Genomic DNA, 22,614 nt, shown 5'->3' with positions numbered 1-22,614 from the left:
CTACAGATCTTTTAAAGGTAAAATCATTTACTTAATTGTTTTTCGTATTAGATGTATCGCTAATAACACTCTTTTAGATGAACTGATGATGCACATTGAACAGTGGGCGAAACGTCTTCAATAAATAGATAACGTAGCACAACTCTTTTCATTTTTATCTCCAAATTGACCGAAAATATCCCATTCACTTACGAGTGCACTTTTTTATATTAAATTAAACGGTCATATTCCTTAAAGATGTCTTTATGTACAGAGGGATTCTATGCTAAGACTAAGCGCATCTATGGAGAAACTACAGTGAAGAAACTCAAGAGATGGACAAATTTAGTTGAAAAGTTAGCTACAGCGGAAGCAAAAAGAACTTTCTTATTAGAATTTAGGAGAACACGAAAGATTCCCAGATTTATCATTGATTGTACGTCTACAATTCTTTCTTCTACCACGGGGACCATTAGTCCCACTATCCAACACCTGAGTCAATCACTTAACAGCCAGGTGAGGGCACGATTGCTTAATTTTCATATTTCGAGGGTTCATTTAGACATTAAATTCATTACTAATCAAATTAAAAATATCACTGAGTTCTTAGACCAGGTTCTTCGTGTCCCTTTACTTGACACTTTTGAGACTTCTTTACACAGAAAATTCAATTTCTATTACCAGAAATCAATATTACGCCTTCAAAAAAGTTAGATAATTTAGATACCCCGGAGTTTCACAAAATTCCTTTCAATCCAAAATGGATTAAAAATCTTTCCAATGTTGATGTTCTTCAAGACATTCTTAAACTTTTATCTTTGGGACCAAAATTTGGCCTTCAACCGTCTTTCAGGGATTATTCCGTTAATAGGATTCTTGCTGATGTTGAGAATATTTTGTCATATATAGATGACTCAGACCTTTTATCCCTTAGGTCTTCTTCCAATACCATTTTATTGAATTATACCAAACGTCCTAAGCATTCCATATCGATCATTGATAGTGTATATAGGGAAAGAGTATCTTTTTTAAAAACATCACCCAAACCTTTTGGTCCTCACTAGCGATAAGGGTAATGCCACAGTTCTCATGGATAGAGATCAATATATATCTCTCAGCCAGTCCTTGTTGGACGATAGTCGTTATTATCAACTCCTTCCCCCTAACCCTTGCTCTAAGTTTACTAATAGAATAAACGAATAAAAGTTTATTACGCATTTGAAGGATATTAAGGTCATAAACCAAACCATAGCTAAATCTCTGCATAACTATGATGGTTATTCACCGAGATTTTACTGTTTACCCAAAATACATAAACCAACTCTTAGTATAAGACCTATTGTTTCTTCTATCAATTCACCAAATATACATATTGCCAAATTTCTAACTGATATTCTATCTAAATCCTATGATTATCACAATTCTTATAATATTTTTGATTCTTTTCAATTTAGTGCATTTATTAACAATTTTAAACTACCACTTAATTACATTTTGGTGAGCTTTGATGTAGTATCACTTTTCACCAACCTTCGTTTTTCTAGTGTTCTCACTTCTTTAAGGAATCATTGGAACACTATCCAACCAAACTCCCCCGTTTCCTGGGGCGTGTTTGCATATCTTTTGCAATTGGTGTTTGACACTAATTTTTTGGTTTTCAATGATAAATATTACTTACAAATTTTTGGTACACCAATGGGTTCATCCATATCTCCCATCCTTGTTAACTTTGTCCTTGATGACTTGATATCTGAATGTTTGGGTCTTATAGATTTCCATATCCCTTTTGTTAAACGATATGTTGATGACCTTTTGTTAGCCTTACCCCTTGACAAAGTAGAGTCTACCTTATCGATTTTTAATGATTTTGATCCTCACTTACAGTTTACTTATGAACTTGAGGATCCTTCTAACAATAGTATTCCTTTCTTAGACATGCGTGTCTTTAGAAATAATGACAATACACTAACTACAAGTTGGTACAGGAAACCTATGGCTAGTAATAGGTTTCTTAACTATCACTCTTGCCATCCGTTCAAATACAAAATAAATCTTATAAAAGCACTTAGCTGTAGGCTACATAGGTTAACACATCCTGATAATAAAAGGGATTCTCTTTTGTTACTCAGAAGTATACTATCTGACAATTCTAACCCTACATCTCTCATAAATAAATACCTTTTTTCAACAAGTTTTGGGTCTTCTATTGATGATTTGCCTAATGGTGATCAACTTAGAATGATTTCCAATAATATTATGAACAACAGTACTCTACTTTCTCCTAACATTGCAACTTCCACCACCCATTACTCTTTACTACCCTATTTCCCATATGTTACTGAAAAGCTTATTAAATTGTACAAACAGAACAATATCCCGGTTAAGATTGCTATCAATAATGCTAAGACTGTCAGGAACTTGTTTTCTAAAATTAAAACACCTCTTTCCTTTTTGGAACAAGTGAATGTAGTCTATCACATACCCGGTTCTGAATGTGATGCATGTTATATTGGTCAGACTGGCCGTTCCCTTAAAGGACGCCTTACTTCACATCGTAGTGACATTAAACTTTCTAAACATACTTGTGCCCTTGCACAACATGAAATCAACACCAAACATACTGTGAATTTTGATGATGTTAGAATTCTCTGTAGTGAACGTAACCTTAATAAGAGACCGTTTATGGAAATGTGTCATATTTTGAAACAACCTAATGCATTAAAAAAGAGAACTGATATCATCAACTTAAGCCAAATTTACCATGCACTAATACTACAAAATTGATTTTTCCGTATTCTACTTTTAAATTATTAGTTTCTTCTTCAACTTCTTTTATTATATCATAACATTTATGTTGGCATCTACAAAACTTTTCCTTCAATCTCACCAGCTGATTGTCAGTTCTGACATTCGAGCTTTCAAATACGTTTTTCATAATATTAGATGTATCGCTAATAACACTCTTTTAGATGAACTGATGATGCCCATTAAACAGTGGGCGAAACGTCTTCAATAAATAGATAAAGTAGCACAACTCTTGTCTTTTTTATCTCCAAATTGACCCAAAATATCCCATTCACTTACGAGTGCACTTTATATATATATATATATATATATATATATATATATATATATATATATATATATATATATATATATATATATATATATATATATATATATATATATATATATATATATATAGGCTGCTTAGGAAAGTCAGTATTTGGTCAAAATATGTTATGTATGTTATGTATGTAAACTTAATCCTACTACTGTTCCCGATATACTGGAAAAAAAAGTATAAGTCATATTCTATGAGTCGCGTTTACAGATCTAACAATGGCCTACGATACACTTTCGAGAGAGGTTTAGTTTGAAACGTTTTTCGAAAAATTACGTCCAAGTCCACCGCTCAAATAATTCACAGTATACTAAGCGAATGATCAATCCAAGTAGTAATGGGAACCGGCAATAGCAGACTTAAAAACAGCAGAATAGATAGATAGCAGAATAAAACATGAATTAACATTAAATAATTACACTAGCCTACTAATAATTAATTATTAACAGACACTAATCACACTAGACTACACTAAAACCACAAAGTACCTAGGGATGACTTTCGATATAACTTTATCCTGCAAAGAGCATTTAACAAAGTCAGCGAAAATACTGAAATTCAGACACAACATCATCTAGAAGCTGTGCGCCCAAACATTGAGAGCATCAGTACTACTATGCTGTCATCTGCTTTGGGCCACAGACAGGGTCTTTTCGTCAGAATAATACTGTTCCTTACTCTGGTTTAAATGCCCACCTGTACAAAAAATAGATGTACATTTAAACAACATAATGAGAATATTTGTTGGCGGTATCAGAGACCCGACAATAAAATAAACAGTAAAGTTGAAATATGTCTTATTTCATCCAAAGCCACCAAGGTTGGATTTGGCATGCAGCACATCATATGTGCTGACCATAAATGGAACTCAACATGGTAGATGTAACTACAAAATGCAATAATGGGGTAAACGGCCATACCCACTTTATGGCTGTGGACAAATACAGACCATCAGACACATCACAGGTGCTCGTCAAGATAATATGATGGCGGGTCAAAGGACATCCTAATATACAACGTATGTATGTGTCAAGAGCCATACGATAAATAAATAATCAAGATGAGGTAGCCGGTGTTAGATTCATTACAGCTAATCCAGGTAAAATATTTGATCCAGGTTATTACTTGAGGCCTTTTTCCAATTTCTTGCACTTATAGGTACTTCTCAAAACCATGAGTATAAAGCTCTTAATTTAAATGACGACAGAGTAATTAATGGATTACATACCGGACATAATATCAGATATATATTAAAGTTAAAAGAATAGCTCATCTAAAAAAGGCTGAATTCTAAAAGAGAAAAAAATGAGAATATTACAAGAAAAAGTATTATAATAGGTAAGGGAACAGAAATTAAATAGCTGATTTTGTTTAGGTTTTTGTCTAAGAGAAACTTAACCTAAGAGACTTGGACTTGAATTTTTAGGAATATTGGTCGCTTGGGGATGGAAATAGAAGCTTCAAATCCTAGGAACATCCAGCAGTTGTCGTTAGATGGGTAGACACTGTGCAGCCATTGGCGTCAAGATAACGAACCACATATTCTGACAAACTAATTTCTTTGAAGACTCATATCTTCAACTTTGTCATTAATGGATGAAGGGTCCGCATTTATCGCGCTTATGTTATGAAGCCGTCTTGGCTTAACTTAAATGTTTGTTACCAAGGTTCTCTGCATTTAGAATACTAGTACGTCCATAATAACTAATGATTGTAGTAGGCAGCCGCAGCAGCTTCTTAACATAGTTCATTAATAATCTTCATTAACTTAAAAGATTATAATCAACAAGAAAACTAAGTTCCTGTAGCTGTCTGTATGACATGTATAACAAAAAATTTATTCAAAGATTACTTTATAAAAGGTATATATTAAAACACCCTATCGAGCTACATCACCGGAGAGACTGTCTCGGGACTGGCAACCTGCAGTGGAGTCTTACGTTGCCATGTTATCAATTTCTATTATAACTTTAACATCCTAGTATATAAGATCAAATAATGTGAATAAAATTCAATTTAACAACGTTTAACGGGTTTTTACAAAATTATTTGAATTATTTAGTGGCTCAAAACATGTACATCCAGATAGCACTGATGATGGAATATTAATTCCGAAAAGATTCTGTGATGTAGCCCGATAGGGTGTTTTAATATATACCTTTTATAAAGGAATTTTTAAATACATTTTTTTAAATATTATATTTTATCACTTTCCCTTATACCAGACGCATAAAACTCGAAGAAAATACTTAAAGTAACTACCTTTATATTTGACCCCAAGTATAATATACATATGATCTTTATCGTCAGCAATATAATGGCTTTCAGGATATTTTATAAAATAAAATTTATAAAAAGATGAAAATTTTGATTAGTCAATGAAAGTAAGCGATGCTATATGTTTGACTTTCAGAAATATCTACCAAATTCTATGTTATCTTTAGTTGCTTTTACAAAAGACAAATATGGACCAACCTTACTCGTTATGAGTGTAGTAGAGGTCTTGTAAAATGTCAAAACTCAACTATCATAATTAACATTAAACTCGAATAAACATGAAGGGCAGAACAGAAATTGATATGTGGCTGCCATATTTCTGGTAGCCATGTAAGAAAATTTAAACTTGATGACTATAGAGAAGATTTTGAACAGTGGATACACACATTTTAAATGTGATATAGATTACGGAATTATTGGATAACAATCGAACGCAAATCTCCATATGACATCCCTATCATTGGTAACAATTGGGGTATTCAATTGGCAAAAAAACTATTTTGAAGTTGTTGAATTAAATAATTTTTTTTCAATTTGAGCAACGTCCTAACGACCTATTATAACTTCGAAAAAAGGATGTTTAAGGCAATTGTTTTTCCTGGAGATATGTTACATGACTTCGTTACACTAGGAAGCCAGGAATAGTTTATTACAAAAATCGTTTCGATGATAACAACCCTTTTAAATCATTAAACCTTTTTCACTTGGGCATTTCAAGATTTTGCTCATAACTATTATACAGTTATTGTTAGGTACATTATGGAATAATTAATGAAATATTGATCTACTTTTTGTGAAACCTCCTCCATTTATATGATTCACAAATTAATTTAAGTCTCCTTTTTCCTATATAGTTGTAGCATATATTTGTATCATCTTTTTAATGTATCGATTAAATTACAGTTTTTTTATTTGTCATATAATCAAATAAATTCTCTTGATTACTGATATGTTATATTACATTATCAAATCTTTTAGGTATGAAGTTCTTTTTCCTCCACCTCAGTATAGTCTCCCTGAACATAAATAGACTTATTCCAACGAGATTATGAAGAGAACTTCCTGAAACCAAATACTTTAGTTAAAATATTGCTAACACTGCCAAATGAAATACCTAGGGCGTCTCCTTAATCCCTTTCAGTCACTCTATGATTTTCCAATACGATATCCTGTATTTTTTCTATGATTTATTGATGTTGTTGCTGTTTTTGGACGTCTTTGACGTGGTTCGTGTTCAAGGCTTGTACGACTACGTTTAAATTCAGCAACTCATTTTGTTTTTGTACTAATTGAAGGGAGATGAGACTTTTAACATTCGCTCATAAATGCCATTTGCTTTTAAATCTTTCAAAAATAAAAATTCACTCTCTGAATCTGTATCTGTATCACGATACTTGATTTTTTCCACTGTAAAAAAATACTGCGACACGTCGATACTAAATGGTTTGAAAAAAAGAATGAATTGACATATTGCAATGATTGCAACTTTTGAACAGCCTAATATTGTGGTTAATTTACAATATTGTAATATTTTTTGAGATCCCTGCATTGAAGCGTTTTAAGGAACCAATGCATTTCACTTAAACTAATGTATATTATATTTAGTTAGAGTGAAAAATGATATTTGCCACAACAAAATAGCATGTTTCACTTTAGCTGTTTTCTGTGGTTTGGTCAATAGATTCAATATCTAATGTCAAATGAATTTTTACAAGAAGCTGTTTATGATGTTTTGTCAGTATTATTGCATTTAAGATCAACGAAATTTTAAAATAAAACTAATATTTTGTAGGTATTGTTCACTACTATTTTCTAAGCTATGAAGCTTGGGAGGACGAATGCATTAAAAAAAATTTCCGGTAAGTGCTATTTATGTTTATATACGTAGACACTCTTTTTTAATTTTATGAAATGAGTATAAAATAAAATGAGTATTGAATGGTTCTATATAGTGTTAAACAATATATGTCTATACCTAAAACATGTAACGGTATCAAAGGCATTGTAACGATATCAAAGTAAAAATTAAATGGATCAGGGTAGTTAGAGTTACCTCAATTGAAAGGATTTTAACCCAAATTCAATGATGTATAACAATGAGCAGTATAATACCCAATAACATTTAAAATGTGAAATAATTTTAAAGAGGGGGTTCAACCTAACCTGCTTCTGCTTCAACAACACCGTGGAACAGTCTAACGTAACGTAACAGTCTCTGACGTAATCTGAGTAGATTTTTGTCTAATTTCATTTTTTTAATGATTTACTTTACATTTGTAGGTTCTTAAATATAAACATGTTCTTCTAAATTACTTTACACAAAAAATCTACCGTTAACAACACATCGAACATCGTTAACCTTGAAGACCATCGACAATATGATATTAAGGTAATTTATTACAATACCGCTGTTATGTGATGGTGTAACATCTTGTTGTCATACCATAACTCCTATTTTGAGTAACAAAATATTCTTCAGTAACAAAGCTAGAGTATTGTCCAGAAAATTATGATACTTCTGTATATTTAAATATTCTTTCAAAAAATACAGCCCTATAAAATACCCATTAAATACCTTATAAGAAACATTAATTCCCCATCTACTTTGAAAGCGGGTTTTTTTAACCAGTATGGAGTTTCCACTGACGAATAATGGTAGTTATGGTGATTTACGATCCTGGTTTTTATAGAAACGAGCTTTATCAGTCCATAGAATTCTATTTAAAAGGTTAACAGTGTGATGCATTATACCTTTTTTTCCTTTTTCGTTTTTTACATCTTTAAAGAGAAGAAGGAAAATCTGCATACAGACACCTGTGACTCACACAGGTAGTGTTGGGTTCCTAATACCCTAGCGAAGCTGTGCCAGGGCGAGATGCCCAAGGAATTTCGACCTTTGACATCTCGTCCCGTCACCACTCCGAAACGGTCGGCGTCCAACTAAAAACCTCTCCTCTGTCACACCAGACATCGGGATGGAAGGGCCGGTTAAGGCAAACATCTCTCCTGATGCCCTGCTATCGCCCGATTCCCATTATTTCTCCGACACATTCATCAAGGAAACTACACCCACATGAACCACCAAGGACTTTCAACCCCTGCCTTAGCGAGGCTGCCATCTCTCTCGCGTCGTCTGTCTCTCATTTGCTCTTATTTCGGCCTGCGACAGTCCGAACCCCACCAAGGTGCTACTCGCTTGTTTTAGAATTCTGTTGCGAGTTCCCTCTCCTCTCGTTCTTTTGAAGAGAGCAGCTCCCTGATAAATTTGTGGATCCGTGTCCACCACCACTCATCCGTCATCATTTTCTCCACCATTTCTCTCACGGAATCAAACATTATCCAGTTACACTCTCTTAAAAACTTCTCTCTTTTATCCGCCCAACGTTCACACTCCAATATCGTGTGTGTCACAGCATCCGAAAAACCACAGTAAAGGCACTGATCGGACTGAGCCCTCCTAAACCTGAAAAGGTAGCTGCGGAAGCAGCCATGGCCTGTGAGCATTTGCGTTAGATAATAATCCAGCTGCCTATGCCCACAGTCCACCCAGCTTCGAAGGTTCGGGATTAGTGACTTTGTCCACTCAGCCACATTACGTGTTGCCTCCCACTCCTGTTGCCACTGACCAATTGAGACTAATCTCTCGGCCAGTCTTATCTCATTCATTTCTCGCTTTCCAATGTTTCGCCCCCTACGACTGCGAATCCTTGCCCTTTCACCTACCAGCACATGTAAAGGAACACAGCCGGTGATAACCCACAGAGCGGCAGCTGACACAGTTCTGTAGGCACATGCTACCCGCAGCAGACTAGTTCTGTCCACGCGTACCATGAGCCTCTTGTAAGTTGGTATTTCTACCTCCTTACTCCAGACTGGGGCCGCGTAGAGGACGACAGACTGCACAAATGTTCCCCCCAACTCACACCCTGGTGGAGAGTAACTCCCAGATACTTAACGTACTTTTTGGGCACCACTCTCGCTCCCGCGCACTCAAATTCCACTCTATCTCTCTTTCTGTAGCCTCTGAGTACTACAGCCTTCGTCTTATCCTCCGCGAGAGAAAGATCATGCTCACTCATCCAATCCTCAACTAGGACACACGCACGCGTAATCCGAAGCCAGAGTTTCTCCCTCTCCCGTGCCGCCACCAGCATAGCAAGATCGTCCCCGAATGCGAAGGGGGTCACACCCTCCTCATATTCGCAGTTTAAGATCCCGTCGTATGCTAGGTTCTACAACGTCGGACCAAGGACGGAGCCCTGCGGGACCCCAGCCGTTACATCCACCATCACACCATTTTCCACCACAATCTTCCTCTCGGAAAGATAATCAGCGAACACATTCCTCAGATACCCAGGACAGTTCCTTGCTTCCAAAGAAACCATTACGTGACCCCACTGCAATGTATTAAAAGCATTTCGGACGTCAAAGAGAATCAGGACGACCCATCGATGATCAGCCCCAATTCCCCGTGCCGCCCGGAGCACATCGGTCACCGCATCCACTGTACTTTTACCCTGGCAGAAACTATATTGTTTCGGAGACAGGCCTCGAGACATCACAATCACCTCCTCGATACGCGAACGTAGCATTCTCTCATACAGCTTTTTGATACAAGGAAGAAGGAAAATATGACGATTTTTTCCTGCCTTGAATTTAGGCAGGAGCACGAGCCTCAAGATTTTCCAGGGATCTGGAAAAGACTGCGCGGCAAGAAGAGCATTCATGTGCTCCAGCAGCCACGTGGGCTCCAAATGGCCCAGACGTATAGTTGCCTCAAGCGGGACACCATCTAGACCGGGAGCCCTACCAGATTTAAGGGAACTCACCGCCACAGCTAGTTTATCCAAAGTAAAGGGAATCCCACACTCAGCCTCGACGTCTCTCCGCACACCATGCCACCGTCCTTGTGGAAGCAGTTCGGTGACTATCTCCAGCTTCTGGTCCAATGGCATGTCATACGGAGCACAGGCGTCGAAATGCTTCATTGCGATCTTATACGCTTCACCCCAGATGTCCTGGTCCAGCTTGTCATACAGTACCCTCCAGTGCATTTTCTTCTCTGCTCGGAGCCTCCTATTCAACTCCTTCTTCCTCGCACGGTAAGACGTATCTACACGTTCCACCTATTCCGCGCTCCGACGTATTCTCGCCCTTGTCAAGTGCCGGTGAAGGGCCACGCACTCTCTTCTCAGTTGCTCTATCTCGACACACTACCAATAAGGCATTCTACCCATACGCTGAGTCCCAATTTTACTCATATGCATCGCGTCTTTCATAACCTGCTAGAGGCCTTCCACCGAAGTTGTAAGACGTCGAGCCCCATGTACCTCCCATCTAATACTCTCATCATATACACCCCAATCCACCTGATATCTCCGGCATCTCGACAGGCAAAGTTTGGGTCTACCCCCAACGTCCCCCGTCTTGCCAATCGAAAAGCAGATGAGTTGGTGCTCCGTGCCGGTATACTCCGCCAATACTGCCCAGTCCTTGGATGCATCATAACCTGCACTATTGCAATGTACTATGTAGTACCCTTTTTGTAGTCGCCTTGTTTGTTTTTTCTTACTTAATATATTCGTTATTTCCTCCCCTTTTATTTGCTATGTCGCATGTTGGGATTCGTTCAGTTGTTTATTTTACACTTGGCCTTCTTTAAATTAATAGATTAAAATTTTTCTTTTAGTTAATTTTTTAAATTTAATTTTTTATCCAAAGTGCCCTATGCCATCTCGTATGTAACGGTTTGTTCATAAATTATAAAGATACTGGATAGTGTCTGCATAAGCCAAGTGCTCTGTTGGTAGTCGCCTTATTTGTTTTTCTATCTTAATATATTCCTGATTTCTTTAATTTCATTTAACGTATCACACGGTCCAATCGGACCAATAACAATGAAGATATGATGCAATGCCCTCTTATCAATGTCGCAATGTTTGTTTTTCTATCTCAAAATATTCGCTACCGCTCCGTTTTCCAATGATGTATATCATATACGTCACGATCCAGCGAACTATTCTACCTCCACCACAAAACGCTAAGAAAATTCGGAATGAACCTTAGCATTTTCTTATGGGATTTTACATGAGAAATTAAGTAGAAACGGTATAGCCTTTTTATAAGTTTAGCTTTTACTTAATTTTATTTAATTTTATTTAATTTTACTTAATTTTATTTAGTTTTACTTAATTTTATTTAATTTTACTTAATTTTATTTAATTGTTATTTAATTTAATTTAATTCTATAAATCATATTTTATCATATTTAATCATATTTTATTTAATTCTACTTATATTTATTTAATTTTATTTATTCTCATTAGGATTTAATTTTATTTAATTTTGGTAAAGCGTTAACATTTGTTAAACGACATTTTATTTTTATAGTAAGTGCATGTTTATCTTACCCAATGACATATAATAAATATATAGTATACGTCATTGATCTTACCTTACAATTACAGTAACCTATATTTTTAGCAATTTTGCAAAAGAATTAATTACTATGAAGTATTAAAATTTCTTATTCAAATTATTTTAATCATCAATTTGTAAAATGAATTAGCAATAAATCAACCGTATGGTTTCAAAAACAAAATATGATTGTAATGTCAAATTATTCTGACAAAATGATAAGTTGTAATGCATATTTCATTTAATGTAATTAAAGTGCTCTTTGCTTTTGTCAATAAAATTGCTTTCTCACTTCTCCAGCGATAGGTCTTTTTTTTCCTCATCAACAACCTCATCCTCGCTCGATACAGCTATTCTAAGATATTTAGATTTCACTATATGTTCTATCATTTGGTTTTTATCTATAATGTCATTTATGCATTTAGAATAATTAAGTGTTTTTGGATGTACAGTAATTTTTTAAATTTTTAAACATAAAAATAGGTTTTGTATATTAAAAAAAGATGAGAGACTGTGATAAATTTGATCAACATTATAATACATCTTCGTTGATACAACCTCATTAAGTTTGTAAGTAGTGAATTTTTAATTAATTATACCAACGCCAACAATTTATTTATCACATTTGTAGCTCCCTGATGAAGGACATAAACAATGTCCGAAAGCTTGGAATAAAGATTTAAAAGAGTACACGTTTCATTTTTTATTGCTGCAAACCCAATATTTAACGTTTACTTCCTTACGCTGCCAGCAAATACTTCTGATTCATTATGTATATATATATATATATATATATATATATATATATATATTTATATATATATACATATATATATATATATATATATATATTTATATATATATATATATATATATATATATATATGTATATATATGTATATATATATATATATACATATATATATATATATATATATATATATATATATATATATATATATATATATATATATACACTAACTACCCAACTATCGTGATTTGCACAGGAGTCATAGACTACAAGCCCATGAGACATTTTTAATGGGTCATTTGACCCATAATAAATGTCATATAAATTAATACTACAATAGATAATAACAACTTTAGATACTATGCCGCCAGATCTTATCGGTACACAAAACATGAGAGTTCAAATTAAGGGTTGCGAGTTAGATTTCTCACCCTTGTCCAGCCAAAATGTACGGCGTTGGAAAAAATTAATCTCTGTACCGATTGAAAACTTTGTGTATGAATTCTGTACTCTGTCAAATTACAGAAAATGGGGAACAAGTTTTCCGAAAATAAAAAAAAATTTCCCTGCTCTTGGTCCAATATTTTTGTACGGTATTATGTCGCAGGTCATTATTTTTATATTAGCTACCTAAGTTATAAATGCCGTAGAAAATTGAGAAAGATTTACGTACTGAAAATTGAAACGTCAATAAACTTATTTTAAACTTTAATTGTGGCTTATGCCCATTAAAATAGTAATTACTTTAAAACGCCATAAGAAAATATCTTTAGAACCATACCTAAGTCGAACGACTGATTTAAAATCTCTCATGAACTTGTAGAGTATCAAACAAAAGTTAACTTTCATGTCGTATAATTATGCTTAAATTTCTGTTTGCACCTTTTATAATATATTAAAAATTATTAATCCAGTAATTTAATCGATTAACTTTTTAGAATAACAATAATGAGGTTTATGAAAGATGCTTAAATAAATCAATACATGCCTATGAATTAAACCAAATTTTAATTTTCCCATTGATGCCGCCAGGAGAGTTATTAAGGTTGCGTTGCTCAGCAAAACCTCACTTTGATGATTGCATCGATGTGGGCAATAATGATATTAAAGAATGTTTAAATTCCACCCAATGGGAAGGATTGAAGGTATGGAAGCAAATTGATAAAGAAATTTCTAAACAAATGTGCCAGCCTGGTCTTATTGAATGTAAGTATAAATAAATAGTTTAAGAAACATTAATTATCATATGAAAATATTATAATAGAGTTGGCCACTCAAAAGAGTCTACATTCACTTAAAATCTAATGAATATTATTAAATATAAGGGTGGACACTTTTAAGTGGCCACCCCCGTATATAATTTGAAATATCTTGAAAAGCTTCCAGAACTCTTTTCTGGTGGTATGTTTAAATAAAATATAATGTACATTAAAATAGGCCAGAAATAATTGTAAGATAATTTGACACTTCCATTTCCAGTCCGAAAATCGTTTTAAAAAATTCTAAAACAAAATTATGAACGATTTTAACCTGTAATTGTTCATAATTGGCTGTGGCTGGTAATATTAATTTGATAAATGACTTATTTGACCTTGATCTTATTGACATTAGTCATATTTTGAGTGTAAATGTGAAAGGTATCGTTGTAACCAAGTGTTATTATTAAATTGTGTTCTTGTTGTTTATTCTTCTACTTTTATTCCCTATCCATCACCTTTCTCCGCCAAGCATGTATTCCCGTATTCATAATATCTTTTTTTCTGTGCTTATCAACCAGATCTTTATGAACTACTTCTTTTAGTATTGGTTCCTTGCAACATTCTTTAGATGTGGTTGTTACACATTTTTCTTTATTTAGTAAGATGCTGATTGCTGCTGTCATTTTCCTCAGTTTACGGTTTCAGGAATTTTTAAATATCTGTAATCTGTCAACGTGTTTGTGTTTTATATATGATTCATGTTTATTTATCCCAACACTTAGTGTTCTTAAAGTTTTATGTTTCCTGATCTTAAAATTTCTGCAATTAAATAAATCTCATTGTATTTGTTGCAGCGTGTTGTATTATTCATTCCCTATCATTTTTAATTTTTCTGAAGTATTTTATTTACGGTATTGTTTTTTTAATCCCTACTTGTGTGCATTTCCGGATCGTTTTTGGAGTTTTGTTGTTTCCTTTTTTTTTAACATTGTGGTATTTATTATTTTAGAAAGACAATGGATAACTAGTTTTTGTTAAAATCGTTGTTAGTAGGTCATTTTATTACTATAATGCCTATATGTTGAAGCAGGTTTTGGGCTATCATATAGTGATTTAATGATTACCTTTTTAATATATGTAATGTTTAAGTGATAATTTAAATATCGATTGGAGTGGGTTGGTTTTTGGTAGATTTAGTTATATAGTCCATATTCTCCTTTGCAATTAAGAGATCCATAAATTATAGTGGGTTATTGGTTTTCTTTTCCATTATTTTGGAATTTGATTGATTTTTATTAACACTTAATGTTCAATAAAAATGTATTCACTGCTTGTTGTCCATAAGGCCAAAGAAGAACACAATATCTATATATCTGGATCATTTTTTGTGTATTTTTTTTTATTTTTACACTATGTTTTATTCAATGCAAACTCTTGTTTAAAAATCGTTGTCTAAGTGCAAATAGGTGTTAATTTTACTGTAACTTGCCTATCATTACCAAAATTGGATACAATTAGCGCTGTTTAAAAATTCTTTTAGCAACTTTCAATATATGAAAAAGAAGAATAAGAAGTTATATGTATTTAAAAGAGAACTAGACAAAACCAATAGAAAATGTAAGTAAAGAGAATCTTTAAAAAAAGAAAAGTCCATAATAATTTTATCAGCAGACAATAGTAAGGACAATGTAACCGCAATCATAAACAAAATTCAATACCAGGAGAAATCTCAATAATAAGTCATAATTGAATTATACACAAAAATGGAATAGGTCACATTTAAACTCTTGCAAAACAAAACATAAGAAACATCTAAATTTAAGAAATATCGGAAAGACTACCAAAGAAAGATATTAACCCCCATTACAGCAGTACACTGTATCTATACGATGTCCCAAAAATCCATAAACCCAACGTAACCCTAAGAGTAATTTGCAGCAGCATTTCATATTAAGTAAAGGTGCATGGATGTTAATCCGCCAGTATATATGTGTTTCTTTGATTACAACAAAGCCTTCAATAAGGTCAGACATAACCGTAATATCGAATTACTTGAAAAGAAAAACTTAGATATGAGAAACATTAGGATCATTAGCGCTATCTATTACAATCAGATCACTGTGGTAAAAGAGAACAACGTCTTTTCAAATGAAATACAGATTGAGAGGGGCGTCAGGCAGGGCTGTGTCCTGTCTCCTACTTTGTTCAATTTTTATTCAGAGGAAATATTCCAGGAAGCACTAGAAGAACTAAATATGGGAATAAAAGTAAATGGCCGACCAATCAATAATATACGGTTTGCCAACGACACTATTTTATTAGCGGAATGTCTTGAGGATTTACAACAAATGGTTGACAGAGTGGTAGAAGTCAGTGAAGAAAACGGACTCTCCCTAAATGCAAAAAAGACACAATTTATGGTAATTAAAAAAGCCCAACAGCGCCAAGAAAACATATCAATACATGGAGAACAAATTAAAAATGTTAAAAAATATAAATATCTGGGTACAATAATTATCGAAAATAATGAGTACACAGAAAAGATTAAGGCAAGAATAGGATAGGCAAGAAATTCTTTCAACAAACTGAAAAAAGTACTCTGCAGCAGGGACATTTCAATTTCTTTAAAAATCTGAAAGACTTCTGACATGCTACGTGTTCTCCGTATTATTTTATGGGTTGGAGGCTTGGACATTAAAGAAAGATATTTCGGACAGATTAGAAGCCTTTGAGTTATGAGCCTACAGAAAGAATAAGTTGCGTAGATAGAGTCACGAATGTCGAGGTGTTAAAAATAATGAGAAAAGATCTGCAATATCTGCGACATGTCATGAGGGGCGAGAGTTATAACTTGCTGCAATTAATAATACAAGGAAGAATACAGGGTAAAAGGAGTCGCGGAAAAAGACGCATCTCCTGGTTAAACAATTTGAGAGCTTGGTTTAACTGCACTTCTGCTGACCTCTTTAGAGCAGCGGCATCGAAAGTGCGAATTGCCATGATGGTTGCCAACCTTCTTAGAGAAGATGGCACATAAAAAAGAAGACGAAGTTCATATTGTAGCAACCTGTCCAGGATTGTACTAGATATAATACAACCATTGGCACACAATACAAATACGTTTGAAAAAAACTCAAAACGCCTTTACCAAAAACTAGCAGAAATAGATTACCATTCTAACAAAATGCTAGTAAGTTTTGACATCAGTAACCCATTCACTAATGTGCTCCTGGAAAAACCAAATCAAACTTAACCTAAAATTAATAAAAATCAAACTAGACAAAGACGATACATTGGCACCTAAAACGTAATCGAATGTATCAGCTATAATAAAACTATTAGTATTATGTATTGACAATATTTTTTTTAGACACAAATTGTCATAAACAACACTTTGAATTAGCCAACGGCTCTTTATTATCTCCATCATTGGCAGATGTATTTATAAAAGAATTTAAGAAAATTCTGTGTAAAATAACCTAATAAATATACGTAGAAAAGAAGAATCAATCATATCAATATTGAAAAAGAAAACTACTACTTTCAAAAACGAATAAAAACCAAACAGAAAACCATCTGGACTACAAGCCTCTGGGACATTTTTCGGGAGTCATTTTATCCAACATGAATCATATATATTTCAATACTACAATATGTAATAACCACTTTAGAAGCTATGCTTCTAATTCATATCGATGCTCAAAACATAACGGTTTAAATTAAGGGTTGCGCCTTAGATTTCTCACCCCTGTTTCAGCCAAAATATACAGCGTTTATTGTAACAAAAAAAATTAATCTACATACTGATCCAAAACTTTCTGTATGAATGTCGTGTCAAATTACCGAAAATGTGGAAAAAGTTTTCGGAAAATAAAAAATTTTCATTGCTCCTATTACCAATGTTTTTATATTACCTACCTAAGTTAGAAATGCCGTACAAATATGTTTGGCCACAAAGTCTCTCTCCCCTTAAGGAGTAAGTTAATCTCACCTGTGACTCACCTGTATCGATAAGAATTGGCGACATACTTTATAATATTGTAGTATTTTTTATATGTGATTCATGCTGGGTCAAATGGCCCATTAAAAATCTTCCATAGGTATGTGGACCAATCCCAAAACAACATTTTTCTACGTGTTGTGTAATACACTTAGCAACGGTTTTAGTTGCTGTTTTTTTAAATATTTTCAAATTTATTAAATAAACTTTTCGAAGGCTTCCCTTCTCAACTAGCCAGAATATGATTTTAGAATCTTCAGTTTCGTTTTTTTGTAAGCCAGGAATATTATTTTCTTTTCAGCCTCTTCTACCCTCAGTCTGGCCTATGAAAATAAGTTTTAAGAGGAAGTACTTTGATCCATGGAAAACCTGTCTCAAATAAGAAACCTTGCGCTGTTTGCACACTTCGCCGTTTTCGGCCTATTTCAGCCCGTCGCAACACCTCCCCATTAACTCCGTCATCAACGATATTTTAAGTAGTCTTTTTAAAATCCACGTTTTTCATGCTACAATTCTATTTATTGATTTAACTTTTGTTGATCATGTCCCTGCACCATACAATATTATTGGCCACACGGAACACTTAACTGAACAAAGTCTAAGATTTAGAGGCACCTCTTACCGAATTCGTTATTTATTGAATTTAACAAAAGCTACCTTAGCCATATTTACTCTTATTTTAATTTCCTCGTCACAATCTTACTTTCTTGATACTTAGTGGGTTAGTGAAGTGATACTTAACTTTCGAAACTTTTTCAATTTTTTGATCGTCTATCAGAAGGTGTGCTTGCTCGCGTTTCTGCCTTCTGATGATCATAAATTGATTTAATTACTATTTTAATGGGAATAAGCCACAATTTTAGTTTAAAATAAGTTTATTGACGTTTTAATTTCTACTTTAAAAATCCTTCTTCTTCTTCTTCTTCCTCTACTTCTTTTTATATAGACATGACTATGTCTGTTTTTCAATGTTTTTGGTGGTGTTCGACCGATCGTCTTCCTATTGGGGAACCGTCTCTTGCCGTCTTTGCTACTCTATTTGTTTTCATTCGGCTTATATGATCGTTTCATTCTACTCTTCTATTTGTTACCCAGTTCTTGATGTTCTCCACCTTGCATCAATGTCGCTTGTCTGTACTTCCAGCTCTGTCCCGTAGTGTCTTACCCTCAATTTTTCTAAGTGTTTTCATCTCTGCTGTTTCTAACATCCTTTTTGTCCTCTCTGTCTCAGGTCTTGTTTCTGCCGCGTACGTCATTATTGGTCTGATGACGTTTTTGTAAATTCTGCCTTCCGTTTCTTTCCCGATATTTTTATTTCTCCATATTGTTTTATTCAGGCAGCCTGCGGCTTTGTTTGCTCTATTCACTTGATTTTCAACTTCGGTTCCGATCTTTCCGTAGCTAGGTAATGTAATGCCTAGATATTTAAACTCCTAGATGTTTAAACTAAATGCCTAGATATTTAAACTAAAATCACTTGTTCTATTACTGAAATTAACATGTTAAATTTTCTGGCGGTTACATTAAATTGTTGCAGCATACGTTGTAAATCATCTCCACTTTAAGAGAGTCGTCTGCATAGCATAAGTGGACAACGTCTTTTAATTTGACCCGGTCAAATGACTTTGTAAGTTCCACGAAACATAGATATGCCGGTTTTTTGTATTCCAATGAATTCTCTTGAACTTGCCTTATTATAAATATAGCGTTGGTGAATGATCTTCCCGACCTAAAACCTTATTTTTCTTCTGATAGTGTTATATTTTCATTCAATTTATTTGTTATCACTTTGGTTGTTAATTTTAGTGTTCTGTTTAATAAATTAATTCCTCTGTAATTTTCCGGGTCCGATTTGTGTCCCTTTTTGAAGAGAGGTATTAAGATGCTTGATCTCCATTCTTGAGGAATTCTGTTTTGTTCTATTATTTTCTGGATTAGTTTTAATAGTTGTTTGGTCAGATCTGGTCCTCCGTACTTTAGGAGTTCGTTCGGTATTCTGTCTTTTGCTGGTGATTTTCTATTTTTTAAATTCCTTATTGCTTCCTTTACCTCTTCCTTCTCAATCCTTATTTCTTTCTTTGTGGACTTCCTTACTTCCTTCCTTCCAACATCTACTGCTGGTGTTGGTGGTTCATTAGCGTTACCTTTAGCAAATAGGGATCGAAATTAGTCTACCCATGTTTCCTTCTAAATGTGTTTCGTTTTTATTAGTTCGTTTATCTCTTTTCTTTATCCTCTGATCATTCTCCATATTTTATTTTGTGTTTCGTAGAAGTCGTGTTCCATCTATTTTGAGAAACTCTACCAATGTTCCTTTTTTATTTGTCTCACCAAAGTATTCGTTTCATTTCTGATTTATTTATAGTGGTTGTATGCCTGTTGTGTTTGTTGTGTTCTCTATTGAGAAAGGTTTCTTCTTTTCTTCACATTTTGTCTTCATTTCCTCTTTAAACTATGGTGTTTTCTTTTTTGATATGTTAGTGTTCGTTACTTTCCTCTCTCCAAGTGATACTGTTGCTGCGTTGATTGTGTTATTTTTGAGTTTTTCCCTGCTTTCCTCGATGTTATCGTTTTCTAATATTTCATTCCCAGCGATCTTCTCTAATATTATTTTTCTGTATAAATATTCCGTGGATACTGTGTTTAGTCCTTCGACTTTAATTTTTGTTTGTGTTGGTGCCGCTCTCTTGGGTGGGAAGTATTTCAGGATTATTCTTATTTTACATAATACCAGGTTATGGTCGCTACCTACATCTGCTGAGTTGAGGCATTTTACGTCGATTATAATAGCATTCCCAAAATACAAAATAATCTTACTTATCTGGTGAAATATTCTTCTAATAATTTGATTTTATCTGACTCATTCATATTGACAATTCAGACATATATTATATATTTTAAAGTAGACGACTTTAAAATGATATTGCCAATTTTGCAGAGTTGCGTTCTTTGGACAAATTTATTGTAATATAGTTCATTTGATTAAATGAAATCAAGTTTAAATTGAGAATATCCGTTAGAAAAATCATAGCATGTGATGTATCTTTAAAAAGACAGCCACATGCAATGATGACAGTAAAATTCTCCTGTTCTAGTGATTGACAGTGGTTCTATATAAATATTCCCCATAAACCCATAAAATTTTGGGTAGTATATATTTAAAAATATATATTTCAGTTTTAATTTAACATATTCTAGTAAATATTTGTATTAATCACGCTGTTTATTTTAATAAAAAGTTCTGTTCTATTGTTCTGCAGGACATGAATACGTAGTATAACTTAATCAATTATTGAAAATTACTTATATTTGCTTTGTTTGTCATACTATCATGTATTTGCTTTGCTAAATTCTCTTTGCGTAGGGAAGTATACTTATTTTGTGAGATAATAAAACCAAAGTTTATGTTGATTACAATATAGTAAAACGTCAACAACAATGTAAGTATGCCGTAAGACCTTTTATGATTGACTGGAGACTGCTTAATTTTGTGGAATTTATTTCCTCCAAATATTTTTATTTTGTACACTGAATAAGTGTATTATTTGTTATCAATACATTATATGGTCAAATAAATAAATATTGATTGTCGGTAATTTGTAAAGTTCTATTTTATTTAAATTTGTTTACTAAAAATATTAGCTATGAGTACGTATTCTTGGTTGTATAGTAAAATCCAGCCACGTCTATTATGTTAAAAAGTAACTAACTTAACAAAAAAATAATTACTAAATAATTCACTAAACAGTTCGGACTGGAAATAGCGAACCGACTATAATAATTAATTTAATAGTTACAGCTAGTTGTAAAATCGTTACAACTGTCGTCCAACCTGTAAGGTTTGTTAATAAATTTTGTTAATATTATTTGTAATAACTGTTGATGTGGAGTAATAATAAATATGTAATGTTTCTTTCTAAACCAGGGGTTGTAGAATTATTTCCTTTAAAAAGATTTTCACCCTTTAATATTTTTTAGAGAAGAAAAGCTTTTCTTTCTATCCAGCAAGAGGGTTCTTTTAACCGGCGTCCAAATTCAAATAGTTTAGGAACCTTCTTGTGTTTGTTTGCCCAGGAAATCTATGTAAGTATTTTTTTTATTTCTTTCTTTATGGTTACCCCTTCCAGTCCCTCCTGTATTCACTTACTTACTACCAGCTCTCCAACCAAAACAAGAGTGGCCGTTTGCAAATGTTTAGGTTTGTGTGCTTACCCTATCTCCAGCCCAAGAATTGTTCAGTCCCCACTTTCAACCTCCTATAAGTGATACCCAATCTGGTAGGCAAATTAATTTATTACAAGGTGATCTTTTTTAAATAAAAATATTAAAAGAATAAAATTTTTAATTCAAAAAGGTACGTAGAGTGGGGGATAAAAAATTAAACGTATTAAATGAGCGTTAGGAGCGCTAATATATAATTTTTGGTTAGGAATTTAGGTTTTTCGTCCCAAAAAACCCCACTTATCAAATTTTGTGTTGCTATGCCATGCCTATCAGGAAATATTTAAAAATAAATAAAGTTTAACATTTACATTCTATATTTTGGTTATTATCAACTTTCGTACTACGGTGAGTTAGCTTAAATCAATCTATTTTAATTCCAGGAATCTAAGATTAAGCTATGGCCCATTTGTTACCAAACAACCTGTGTGTTGCCGAGGCCAGGTGTTTTGTCATTTTTAAGATATATACTGGTATATTCCGTTTCTGATTCAAGTATGGGTGAATCTTTAAAAATTGTGCTTGTACTGTCACTTTTTTTCTATTGGACGATTATCATTCAAAATGGGACTTGTATGTAGTTATCCCAGTGCGGCAATTCTTGAGGGCCCATTATAATTCTGTTACTAATTAAACTGATGTTTTT

At 33.5% G+C, this 22,614-nt stretch overlaps 1 protein-coding gene across 1 annotated transcript in view; it reads left to right on the top strand.

The window, feature by feature from the left end:
* The first annotated feature begins 237 nt into the window (after nucleotides 1-237).
* The window catches only part of LOC140442330 (uncharacterized), a 35,149-nt gene continuing 12,772 nt past the window's right edge, over nucleotides 238-22,614 (top strand). The window contains exons 1-2 of the mRNA XM_072533404.1: nucleotides 238-495; nucleotides 13,487-13,754. Of these exons, the coding sequence (XP_072389505.1) occupies nucleotides 238-495; nucleotides 13,487-13,754 (526 nt within the window). The remainder of the gene's footprint in view (nucleotides 496-13,486; nucleotides 13,755-22,614) is intronic.

Source organism: Diabrotica undecimpunctata, chromosome 5 (genome assembly GCF_040954645.1).
Source record: "Diabrotica undecimpunctata isolate CICGRU chromosome 5, icDiaUnde3, whole genome shotgun sequence".
In the NCBI taxonomy this organism is placed as follows: domain Eukaryota; kingdom Metazoa; phylum Arthropoda; class Insecta; order Coleoptera; family Chrysomelidae; genus Diabrotica; species Diabrotica undecimpunctata.
Note: the sequence above shows the minus strand (reverse complement) of the source record. Positions and strands in the feature narration are given on the sequence as shown.